Source organism: Vitis riparia, chromosome 5 (assembly GCF_004353265.1).
Source record: "Vitis riparia cultivar Riparia Gloire de Montpellier isolate 1030 chromosome 5, EGFV_Vit.rip_1.0, whole genome shotgun sequence".
Taxonomy (NCBI): Eukaryota; Viridiplantae; Streptophyta; class Magnoliopsida; order Vitales; family Vitaceae; genus Vitis; species Vitis riparia.
This window is the reverse complement of record NC_048435.1, coordinates 1,132,238-1,143,284: the sequence shown is the minus strand read 5'-3', so window position 1 is coordinate 1,143,284 and position 11,047 is coordinate 1,132,238. Positions and strand designations below refer to the sequence as shown.

Genomic DNA, 11,047 nt, shown 5'->3' with positions numbered 1-11,047 from the left:
ATTGTGTATTTGGATTTATGTGGGGTCTTTTCTTTACAGTCCTCAAAGTTGGGCTTATGGTAATGTTGTTTTGGTCGAGTCAAAACGACGTCGTAGGGCGCTTTTACCATAGATAGTGTAGTGAAATATAGTCTTTATCCATGAAAAAATGGTCCAACCAGCCGCTTCCACGTGCTATAAAAAAATCTGGTGTGTAGATTGAAAGTGCTAAGCCACCCAAAAGTGTGACTGACGTGGCGGATCTTCCACCAGTTAGATCTCAGCTTTACAATTACCAAAGCACCCTCGTCGTTTGAAAGAAACGTCTCTCATGCAGTTATGCTCAGTCCAGCTTTTTTTTAATGACTGAAATGCCCTTCTCTCTTTATCTCAATTTTGACAAGTAAAAAACATTAAAAAGGGAAACCATATAAAAAATTTAATGGAAAGAATGAAATTGATGGTAAGAATGAAAAATATAAAAAATTAAAAATAAATAAAAGATTAAAATAAAAATAAAAATAATAAATTTTTTATCTATATATATATATATATAAAGGATTAGATGAAATAGAAATACAAAAAGAGCTTCATCTGCAAGAAATGATTATATTATTAAAACTCAAGAAATAGAAATTACAAAGAAAAAAAAAATTGAATTTGGAATTATTATTAAGGCCAAGGGCATTCCAGTAATTGCACTAAGACTGGTTCTCCCCAACTAAAAGCCCGCCTAGCACTTCCCATGTACGACGTACAATTTTATCAGTTAAACGGAGAAAATGCATCTCAAGCTGAAGCTCTCTTCTTCCTCTTCTCCGTCCAACTTCTCTCTTTACTCTCCTGCTCAAAACCCTAGCTCCTCCAAATTTTCCTTTAAAGTACCAATTGTACCCCTCCACTCCTCACTCTCACCTCTCACCCTTCCTCCATGCGCCTCCAAGGACTCCTCCTCCCCACTCCTCGAGCAAAAGCCTCATTCCTCCGGCTTCGGATCAGAGCCGCAGTCGCCGCCGGAAGTTCTTACGGTCCGCCGTCCGATGAAGGAATATTCCGGAGACGATGATGAGTCCAGCGACGGAGATGATGTGGATGAGGACACGTTCTCTTCCTCGCCGATCGATGCCGGACTTGCTGAATTTGCGAAGAAGTTGCCAATGTTTGAGCCGCAGAGAGCGGAGTTGAGCTCTGAGGAGAGGCCGCTTTTGGTGAATTTGGACTTAGCGTTGTATAGAGCCAAGGTTTTGGCGAGGAATTATCAGTTTGAAGAAGCGGAGAAGATTCTGCAGAAGGTACTAGTGCTCGATCTCCTGTTTCGTCCTTGTTCGTTTGGTAGTGTTGATGATATTGAGATTTTTTCAATTGTTTTTCAAGTGTATATACTATTGGCCAGAAGATGGACGGCCGTATGTGGCTTTAGGGAAGATCCTGAGCAAACAGTCGAAAACTTCGGAAGCTAGAGCTGTGTATGAGAAAGGCTGTCAGGCTACTCAAGGTGAAAATCCTTACATCTGGCAGGTTAGTCTCATTTTTGCAATAAAATTTGAGCAAAAATTGCAATTTACGCTCCTTGTAATATATTCTACGCCAACTCTGTTGTAGCAGTTTTTGATTTATACATTTGCATTTTTCAAATTTTGCTTTATGAGAAGATTGAGTCCCAGAATCTGAAATACCAAACGGATGGCTTCAGTCAGTGCTACTAAATTCAAATTGGAAACCCTTTATAATACTGGAAACTTCCAGTGAATTAGGTTTATGGCTTTGATATTTGATTAGTGCCGGAATCGGAAATAACAGCAAATGGCTTGAGTAGGTGCCACTAAATTGCGAGCCCTTTTTACTACTAGTGACTTTCATTCATTGCCATGATGTGATAATTGTTGATACCAAGTCAACCGAGGATGGATTCCTCCCTTTGGCAGTGGCAGCGAAAGCTCCTGTTCAGATGCTGGAATCTGGGCTCTCTGCTTCCCTGAAGATGTCCGGGTTGTCCGGACACATCCTCCGAAGCCCAAGTCAGACTTTGGAATGAATAGAAACCCTTAGAGAGAGAGTGTAGATGAGAGAACTCACAGTGTCCTCTCAGTACGGTTTTTATAGTGTTCGCAGGGGGAGTGCACAATGGTGCTGAGCTGGCTCTTATAATGATGACTAGGTAGTAGTGACAGGGTAATCATCACCACTGCAGGACGGTTGGGGGCTATGTTAGACGGTGTGTCATGATACATCTCACCGTCCCTTCAACGTGTTGAAGGTATGGGATTGGACTTGACAGTCCGTTGATGTAGACGTTAGAATGGGAAGGATCCCATCAGTCATTCCAGTGTCAGACAACCAAATCCTTATACACTCGAGAGGATTGGGGCTTTCAAGGAAGTGTGGTCTGCTCAGTGACACAAAGGGTCCGAATAGGATGTCTCTGGATGCCTTGAAGGTTGTCCGAACAGTGATGAAAGAAGTGACACGTGGTACGTGGTCCAGCTGGGACGATGCCATGTGGACAGACACGTGGAGGTACACATGGGAGAAAGCCCCCACAATAATGATTTATTGGTGGGATATTAGGCCTTTAATGAATCCTACTTTGTGGGATTAGTGCCATTAGCTTCTCCTATTGATGTCAATACTCTTCAAGGTGATCATTTTGGAGTTTTGAATCCTGTAATGATTGATATTAGCTACTTTGTATATATAGTTTGGTTGTTAATTCCATTGCCTTTCCATCTTCAGTACAAGCTAGGAAGATTGGTAATGAACCTGAATTTGAAGGAACTATTGTAAATGGTTGAGGCCCCTCTAATTGCAAATATCCACTATGAACAGTAGTAATAATAAAAGTTAACTAAGAAAAAAAACTCTCTTTAACATTGAATCTTTAATCGAACATGTTTCTTTGCAACAGTGCTGGGCTGTGCTGGAAAATAAGATGGGGAACATTAGGAGAGCAAGAGATTTGTTTGATGCTGCCACAGTTGCTGATAAGAGGCATGTTGCTGCCTGGCATGGGTGGGCAGTTTTAGAGTTAAAACAGGGGAATATAAAGAAGGCAAGGCATCTTCTTGCTAAAGGTCTTAAATATGGTGGTGGAAATGAGTACATATACCAAACACTTGCATTGCTTGAAGCTAAAGCAAATCGGCATGAGCAGGCTCGGTATTTGTTCAAGCAGGCCACCAAGTGCAATTCCAAGAGCTGTGCCAGTTGGCTTGTAAGTCTTAATCATCCTATACTCAGACCTATATGTACTGAGGAATACTTTCTGTTTCATGACTATGATTTTGATGTAGCCTTTGCTCTTGCATCCACTGAACTGTTCTAATACAGGCATGGGCACAATTGGAGATGCAACAGGAAAACAACCATACTGCAAGGCAACTATTTGAGGTGACCTTTCTATTACCATGATCATGAATTACCCATCACTATTATTTCCTTGTGACAGAATGAGAAGCCAGAGTATAGCAAGATGAGCTGGTCATTATGTTATCCAATGTAGTTCTTCAGTCATTACTTCTGAATCATGTTTATCTTTTTTCCTTTTTCTTTTGTCTAGTGTTTGTAATGTATACCATCATTGTATGATACATGCTTTTATTCCTTTTAAATTTGCAGAAAGCAGTCCAGGCAAGCCCCAAGAATAGGTTTGCATGGCATGTATGGGGAGTTTTTGAAGCTAATCTGGGCAATGCTGACGTGGGAAGGAAACTTTTAAAGATAGGCCATGCAGTAAATCGAAGGGATCCTGTTCTCCTTCAGTCCCTTGCTTTACTGGAATACAAATATTCAACTGCAAATCTTTCTCGAGTGCTGTTCAGGAGAGCATCCGAATTGGATCCAAGGCATCAGCCAGTATGGATTGTAAGAATCCTTTCCATGTCTTGCAGATCTATTCCACTTAAACAAAACTCAATGCAGTTTCTTGTTCTATTTTCTTTATTTTCAAGCTGAAATTTTAGCAAATTATGCAAATCATGAGTCTAAATATCTGATCTTAACAGCTTTAAAAAAAAAAAAGTTCTCAACTCCAATGACCCTGATTGAGAATTACCTCATATACTGTGTATTTTAGAAGTTTGGGGAATGTCTCTGTGTATGTGTGGAGGAATGTGTGTGAATTCACTGGAAAACTGATTGAAATTAATGGCTGTTTAGGCTTGGGGATGGATGGAGTGGAAAGAAGGAAACATAGCCACAGCAAGGGAAATGTATCAAAGAGCACTGTCCATTGACTCAACTACTGAAAGTGCTGCTCGTTGTCTTCAGGTAAACACCAAATGTAATCCCTGTTAAAAATTTGTAGTTCTCATTTTTCTCAGTTTAGTTCCAATTAATCAACAAAAGTTCTGAGCACCGTTTCATTTTCTTCCCCTTCTATTAGTGATTAGCAATTAGTTTAAACTGGAACTTAGTGTTCATTATTTAGTATTAATCATAGTTCGGTAGTCAGTATATCTATTTCAATGCTTGACAGAAGTAGATGGGGAAACCCTTCCCAGAATATATCTTTTTCAAAAAAGGGCGGCCTGTCAATTCTTTCACCAAAATAGGACATTAGTGGCCAATAGCAAGCATTTCTTTTATAGCAGAGATTAATATTAATTTTGTGGCAAGTTGATCTTTTGCAAATTCAATCTACAATTTATGTTTTTTGTGTCAATGCATTGCAGGCTTGGGGTGTTTTAGAAGAGAGAGCTGGTAATCTTTCAGCAGCTCGGAGATTATTCAGATCCTCCCTAAATATAAATTCCCAGAGTTACATAACATGGATGACATGGGCCTCATTTGAAGAAAACCAAGGAAATGCTGTTCGTGCTGAGGAAATTCGTGACCTCTATTTCCAGCAGGTCAGTGAAAATAGAGGGAGAAAAATAAAATTGGAACCCCACAAACAACCCATTCTAAGATTTGTGAGGTTCCAAGAATAATCTTCCCTTTCTTCTGTCTTCTTAGGAACCAAACAAATAAACAATGAGAAGGCTTTCTAAAGATAACACACTTTTAATCTGCCACAGCGCACAGAAGTCGTGGATGATGCTTCATGGGTTATGGGGTTCTTGGACATCATTGATCCAGCTCTAGACAGCATAAAGAGACTATTGAACCTGGACCAAAACTCATACTACAGAATCCCTGATTCCTCACGAAACATACCAGGAGCTAACGAAGACTCATCTGGCCCTGGCCCTGGCCCTTCCTCTGGAAATCCAGATAGCAACGACACAGCAAGTGAAAATGGCTTCAACCTGGACGCCTTCATCAGGGAGAAATTATCCCTTGATCCATCAAATCTTGATGTTCAAATGCAAACACATGAGACTACTGTTCCAAGACGAGTTAAACTTCCAAGAAGGATAAAGAGATTAGAGAACACTCAGAGCCGAACCACGACAGCAGTGACACAATCCAGAGTTTAATCAGTTCCGTATGGGGTTATTGAAACTTGTGTCTGGCTCAAACTCAAGCCACATCCTCACATTCTAGCCAAACTACAAAGGCTGAAACAGCATTACTTTTTCTGTATAGTACCTGTGTACTAAAGTTAAAAGCAGAATCTGTATACAGTGATTACAAATCTACTTCTGTTATACTACCTTTAAAGTTAAAAGCAGAATCTGTATACTACGATTCCAGTGCACAATCGGATCTTTGTAAACTGTCCCTTTTCAGAAGAGAATCAGAACAACACTTCTTTAGAGAAGACATAATATTTTAATACTTCCGTATATTCTTTAGCCCCTTCAATTTTTACAAGTGATTGTGGCAGTGCCCATATTTGTGTAAAGACTTAGACACGAACTTTAATGAATTCTAAGCAAATACCATAAAAGCCATTAGGCCATGTTTGTTCCCCAAAAATTTTAAGGGAAAATATGAGAGAAAGGAAATAGATTTTTTAGGAAAATATGAGAAAAAGAACATAGAGAGAGAGAAAAAAGCTTAGCAAAATAAAAAATAGACTTAAAGTTAATAAATTATTTTTATATTTTTCTTTAAACTCGTCTAACATAATTTCTTTAATGATTAAATAATTTTAAAATATATAAAATTTTAATTATATTTTTGTTTTCACATTTTTGTAATTGAGCCTAACCTAAAATAATATTTTTCTAATTTTTTTTTGCTTTCCTTAATGGTTTTCGAAAACTAAACATTACCTAAACATATGATTCATTGTAGAAAGTGTAAAGGAAAAAATGGAAAGAAAAAATATAAAAAAAGGAAAAAAGAAGAAAAATTTATAAATTTTTTTATTTGATTGTATATGAAAAGGTCAAGGGATAAGAAAATTAAACTATCGAAAAATGTATTTGTCGTAAATTTATTTTACTTTTATTGAATAAAACTTTCAACGGTTTCCCTTCAATATATTTTTTTTCATGATATTCAAATTAAACTATTTTTTAAATAGTTTATTTCTTTCTTTCTTTCGTAATTTTTAGAAATTAAACATAACATTACAAATGAAATAAAATTGGCAAAAACTTCATCAATCTATTCAAGGACTCTTTTGCCTAAGTGTCACTAAACTTCCCAAAAGTTAACCTCATTTTCAACCTCTATTTGGCACTTTGGATGGTACAATGGACTTATTTCTATAAATTAATTTTAATATTTCTGAATTTTTTTAATATAAAAATGTCATTATTTTTTCATAAATTGAACACCTGAAAGAGCGAAAATGGGCTAATTCTGAAGGCACTAGGGCACCCTTGGATATCCTAGATGGAGCTTATAGGTTTATAGGTTTTGTTGTCATGATGCGACAGGAATGTTAATGATGAATACTATTTAGACAGGGATATTCTCTTGGTACCCGAAGCTTTTGGGAAGCCATGTGACCAACCCTGCACTTTCATTTGCCTATCTCCATAAATTGAAACGTGACAAAATAATATCATAATTAGCTGCTTGGCCTCACCATATAAAGCCTGAAAAAGGCTTCATAAATTGAAATTAGTTTCGTTTTACAATGGCTCTATCAAGAGGAATTTCCCACATTTAACCATTAAAAGTAACTTGCAGATGAGGAAGAAAGAATGGATGTATATGGTAAATTCCATGGACAAAAAATATAAAGCAAGCTCACTACTACAAAAGGACCACTCTTTTTTACCTCTTTTATGCCTTATGTCGAAACTTATAAAAACATCCTCTTTTCTTCTTTTTTATTTATTTTTTATTTTTTATAATTGGTGTTGGAATATATGGTAAAAGAATATTAATATTTTATGAGCGGCATTTTTTTAACTATAAGAGTACTCTTTGAGTAAAGGGTCTAACCAAAGACGTTTAGACATTAAAATCAATATCATTTGACCGATTATTTTTTTATGATATAGAGACGACTTTTGAGAGGAACTTGATTTATAAAATAACCCAATTGCAAAAAAAGAGTAATATCAATTGAGATATACTGTGTCTAAGCTTAGTAGAGTAAAATATACCTTTAAAACAGAGAAAAACGTGCTTTTAGATTTTCTTTAACTTGAAATGTTTAGGGAGAGAATATTACTTTTTCTTTTAGGATTTTTTGTATTTTTTAGTTATTGACGAGAAATTTCAACATTCAATGAGTGCCAATATTTGTCTAATGACAATGTCCTATTGATTTTATTTTGTTTTATTTTTTAAAATAGCAATCTAAAAACTTGTAGATTAAGGATATTTTTTTAGATATGTTGTTTGAACTTAGAACTGGTTAATATTTCAAGTTTACCAAATAAAACATGAATACACTAAAACAAAATTTAGCTTATAAAAAAGATAATATACTTATCGTTCAAGAACAAAGTTGAGATTTACAAATACTCAAGATGTTATCCTACCACATTAAGACCACACACTTATAATCGTGGATCATCAAACTCATTTCAAAATTTTTTCATCTTACTTCACTCACAAGATCCACCAAAAAATTGGCCTGGATCTTCGAGAACACGCGTGGCACCAGGATTGAGAGCATGATGTTCATTTTGAGTAGGAAGATATAAAGCTAAAGGATCATAAAATCACGAAAAATACAAACAATAATAATGTGGATATGTGGTTATATGATCAATAGCATACATGCAATTATATAGATTATATATATGCTTATTATTATAGCATTAGGGCTTTTGATGAAGTATGGACCCTAAAAATCTCTTGGATCAACAAACACATTCCCCACAGGTCTCATCGCTGTCAATTCATCCTCATCACTCACGGGGGCGTTCAGCCTCTTTAAGTACCAGAGATCATTGATGCATGACATGGAGGAGCCCTGAGGAACATGGGCTCTGAGAGGATCAGACCCTCCTAGCTCAGTCATCATCACACTGCAGTCCTTCACATTCTCAGCCATTCTAGACGCAAACCTCCATACTCCTTTCATCAGCTCCCCAACCCTCTCTCCTTCTCCATGGATCCCATACAGGAACAGAAACCCAAAGGGTTTTTTATGGGACTCAGTACTCATACTCATGAATGGAAGTTTCAGGCATGGCAGGATTCTCTCCATTGCATGGCTCACACTTGCATGGAATATTTTCAATAGATTTGACCTCCTTATTTGAAGCTTGTATGCCTCAGAGGTATTCCATATGCTGAAGATTGCCCAAGAGCTTGGAGCTGTACCCATGATTTCCCCTTCCTTCTCTTCTTTCTTCTGCAAACCTACCCATCCTTCCTCTCTGAAGAAACACACCCAGGTGCCCATACTCAGCTTCTCCTTCAAGATGGCCTCAATGTCTGTTGGGTATATCTCTCTTTGTTTCAGGCTGTTCTTGTAGAGGGAAATGGCCTGCTCGATATGCAACTTCTCGATTTTTATGTCTCTGGATACATCTACTTCCTCAGCAAGGTGATCATTAATTGGTTGAACATATATGACTAATGAGCTAAACTTTACATAGTTGCATTTGAGAGTGAAGAGATTGGTGGAGGCCACATTGTTCTCCTCGGTTGCTAGGAAAGCATACTGTGCTCCATTTCTCTCTATCCATTCCTCTGCTGATTTAACAAGCCCTAATCCAATGCCCATCCTCCTATATATACCAGATAAGATACATAAACTTTAACTCAATCCCAACATCAATATCCTTAACTACTATATATACATAATTGTGTGATATATAGCTAGGTTTTGGAAGGGTTTGATGGATGTATACAAGGTATGCAACAACCCTCTATCCCACCATTCTTCTTTAAAATTTGGCCTATGATTTTAGTTTTGGAAGAGATGCATACCCCATGATCATCTTCATCACTAGTTTCTTATACTGTTGAGGAGTAGGAGTAGAGGAAATTTGTGTGAATGGGAGGAGGATCAAATTAAAGAAAAGTGTACCTGTGCCTAGGAGAGACTCGAAGGCCCAGGATGCATCCCATCGTCACATCTGTTCCCCCAAAACCAGTCCCCACACGCTTGATACATCCTCGAACTGCACCGACAAGCTCCCCATTTTCGAGCAGCTGAGCAACCTGTAGGTCATTTTCAAGCATATATATGAGCAATCTGCAGTATGTTAGGACTACAGATGGTCATGGAGATTGGGACAAAGGGTGGGAATGTGATTAAAATTTATTGGAAGCAAGAGAAATGAGTTAATATAATATGGAATATATGTATGTATAGCCCTCACCTACCAGCATAACATGAACAGGGTAGAGCCTAATTCTACATAAAGGGTCACCCATCATGCTAGTAAATATGGAGATCCCCTTTTTATACCCTATCTCACAGTTCTTCTCAAGCTTCTCCACTGCTTCAATGTCTGTTTCTTCATTGAATTCCCTTATTTGGACCTTGTTCTCATGAATGTTGTCAACCATTTTTCTTTTCTTTTCCTCTAAAGAAACAGGAGATATTGGTTACCGGATCTGAGGAGGGAAGCTAATGTTTGAGGACTGAATCTTTCTTGAATGAGCTAGCTGCCATACCCAACCTCCAATCAGTGATCCTATATATACGTACTAGCTATTTTTTTTCTTCTTTTTTTCTTTTTTCTTTTAAAAAAATTCTACTTCTGAATTCTCAATGTCTTCCTTTTGTTTGCTTCCTCTTTTTGAACCCCGAGTAATCATATTCCACCCCACTGTATCATTCATGGTAAACTTTGTTTCAGGTCAGTTTTCTTTACTCTTCTCTTTGAGTGAAAGCTTGGAATTTACTCTTTAAAAGTATTTTTGTTTTTTATATATATACTTAATTGAGGTGAATGGAACAACCATTGTTGTCTTGGAAGTGATATTCAGTAAACTTGTATAATCATTTTGCATATCTTATCCATGACATAGAGTCTTTCTTGGGCCCTCCAACCGATCTTAATCTTCTCGAATTTTCATATCACATGATAAAATCGATCGAAGCGACTTTTTTCTAACCCAATTACACCTCTCTTGGTGTTTTCCTCTTATAAAACCATGTCCACATACCTTGAATTGTCTTTTTGTGAACAAAGTGTAAATGAGACATGAAGTGTGTGTGTATATATATATATTAGTCCATGGCCTTATAAATGTCCCAATTCATATTACAATTTTTTTTCCATAATTTTCAGTCTTTTCCTGGTTTCATCAGATGATTTAGATGAAGCAAAATGCCTAAATACTTTGAAGAACAAAAGCATGATGATACATTATGATTTGATTATTAAATGATCACCCAAGAAACAAAAACAATGGCTGCAGATAAGGATACATCAAATGTGATTAGGAGCATTGGATTCACATGGAAATCGTTCTGCCGGATTCGCTTTTGAGGCAGAAAAAAAGAAAAAAAGAAAAAAAAGAATCAAGACTTGGAAAGATGTTGAAAGCAACTATGTCGGCCAAGATTGGTGCAGCAGTACCATGGGGATTGAATCATTCATTCATTTGATCATTTGTATTTGTTGTTTATTTTTATTTTATTCTCTGATACCAGTTTTATTGATATGTGTGGCAACCACTACTACTGGTAGTGAACTGAGTCCAAAGTTAGAGAGAGAGAGGGATGAGGATGTGGAGAGGGTTGTGCAGGAATTGGAATATATATCAATCATTCAGGTATTCTTAGTTGGAGTTGATTTGAGTTTTCAATCAC

The 11,047-nt window shown here is 37.0% G+C and overlaps 2 protein-coding genes across 3 annotated transcripts; one reads left to right on the top strand and one right to left on the bottom strand.

Moving 5' to 3' along the window:
* Window positions 1–728: 728 nt before the first annotated feature.
* On the top strand, window positions 729–5,705 carry LOC117915370 (protein high chlorophyll fluorescent 107). Of its 2 annotated transcripts, none has more exons than XM_034830934.1 (8): window positions 729–1,271; window positions 1,354–1,497; window positions 2,885–3,190; window positions 3,307–3,366; window positions 3,595–3,840; window positions 4,135–4,245; window positions 4,650–4,826; window positions 4,933–5,024. In XM_034830934.1, the coding sequence occupies exons 1-8, from the start codon at window positions 762–764 to the stop codon at window positions 4,945–4,947; spliced, it is 1,569 nt and encodes a 522-aa protein (XP_034686825.1). In that variant the 5' UTR covers window positions 729–761; the 3' UTR covers window positions 4,948–5,024. The 2 variants fall into 2 exon arrangements, with proteins under 2 accessions (XP_034686825.1, XP_034686824.1); XM_034830933.1 differs by having other exon boundaries at window positions 731–1,271; window positions 4,995–5,705.
* Window positions 5,706–7,855: 2,150 nt separating this feature from the next.
* LOC117915045 (probable N-acetyltransferase HLS1-like) lies at window positions 7,856–9,862 on the bottom strand. Its single transcript, XM_034830596.1, has 3 exons — window positions 9,610–9,862; window positions 9,311–9,444; window positions 7,856–9,008 (listed from the first exon to the last, which is right to left on the bottom strand). The coding sequence occupies exons 1-3, from the start codon at window positions 9,793–9,795 to the stop codon at window positions 8,117–8,119; spliced, it is 1,212 nt and encodes a 403-aa protein (XP_034686487.1). The 5' UTR covers window positions 9,796–9,862; the 3' UTR covers window positions 7,856–8,116.
* Window positions 9,863–11,047: the final 1,185 nt, after the last annotated feature.

Coding starts and splice junctions, on each gene's coding strand:
- LOC117915370 (XM_034830933.1), top strand. CDS start 762: ATGCATCTCAAGCTGAAGCTCTCTTCTTCCTCTTCTCCGTCCAACTTC. Junction 3,841..4,134: donor GGCATCAGCCAGTATGGATT/GTAAGAATCCTT, acceptor ATGGCTGTTTAG/GCTTGGGGATGGATGGAGTG. Junction 4,246..4,649: donor GTGCTGCTCGTTGTCTTCAG/GTAAACACCAAA, acceptor AATGCATTGCAG/GCTTGGGGTGTTTTAGAAGA.
- LOC117915045 (XM_034830596.1), bottom strand. CDS start 9,795: ATGGTTGACAACATTCATGAGAACAAGGTCCAAATAAGGGAATTCAAT. Junction 9,445..9,609: donor ACCCTGTTCATGTTATGCTG/GTAGGTGAGGGC, acceptor AATGACCTACAG/GTTGCTCAGCTGCTCGAAAA. Junction 9,009..9,310: donor CGAGTCTCTCCTAGGCACAG/GTACACTTTTCT, acceptor TGGTATATATAG/GAGGATGGGCATTGGATTAG.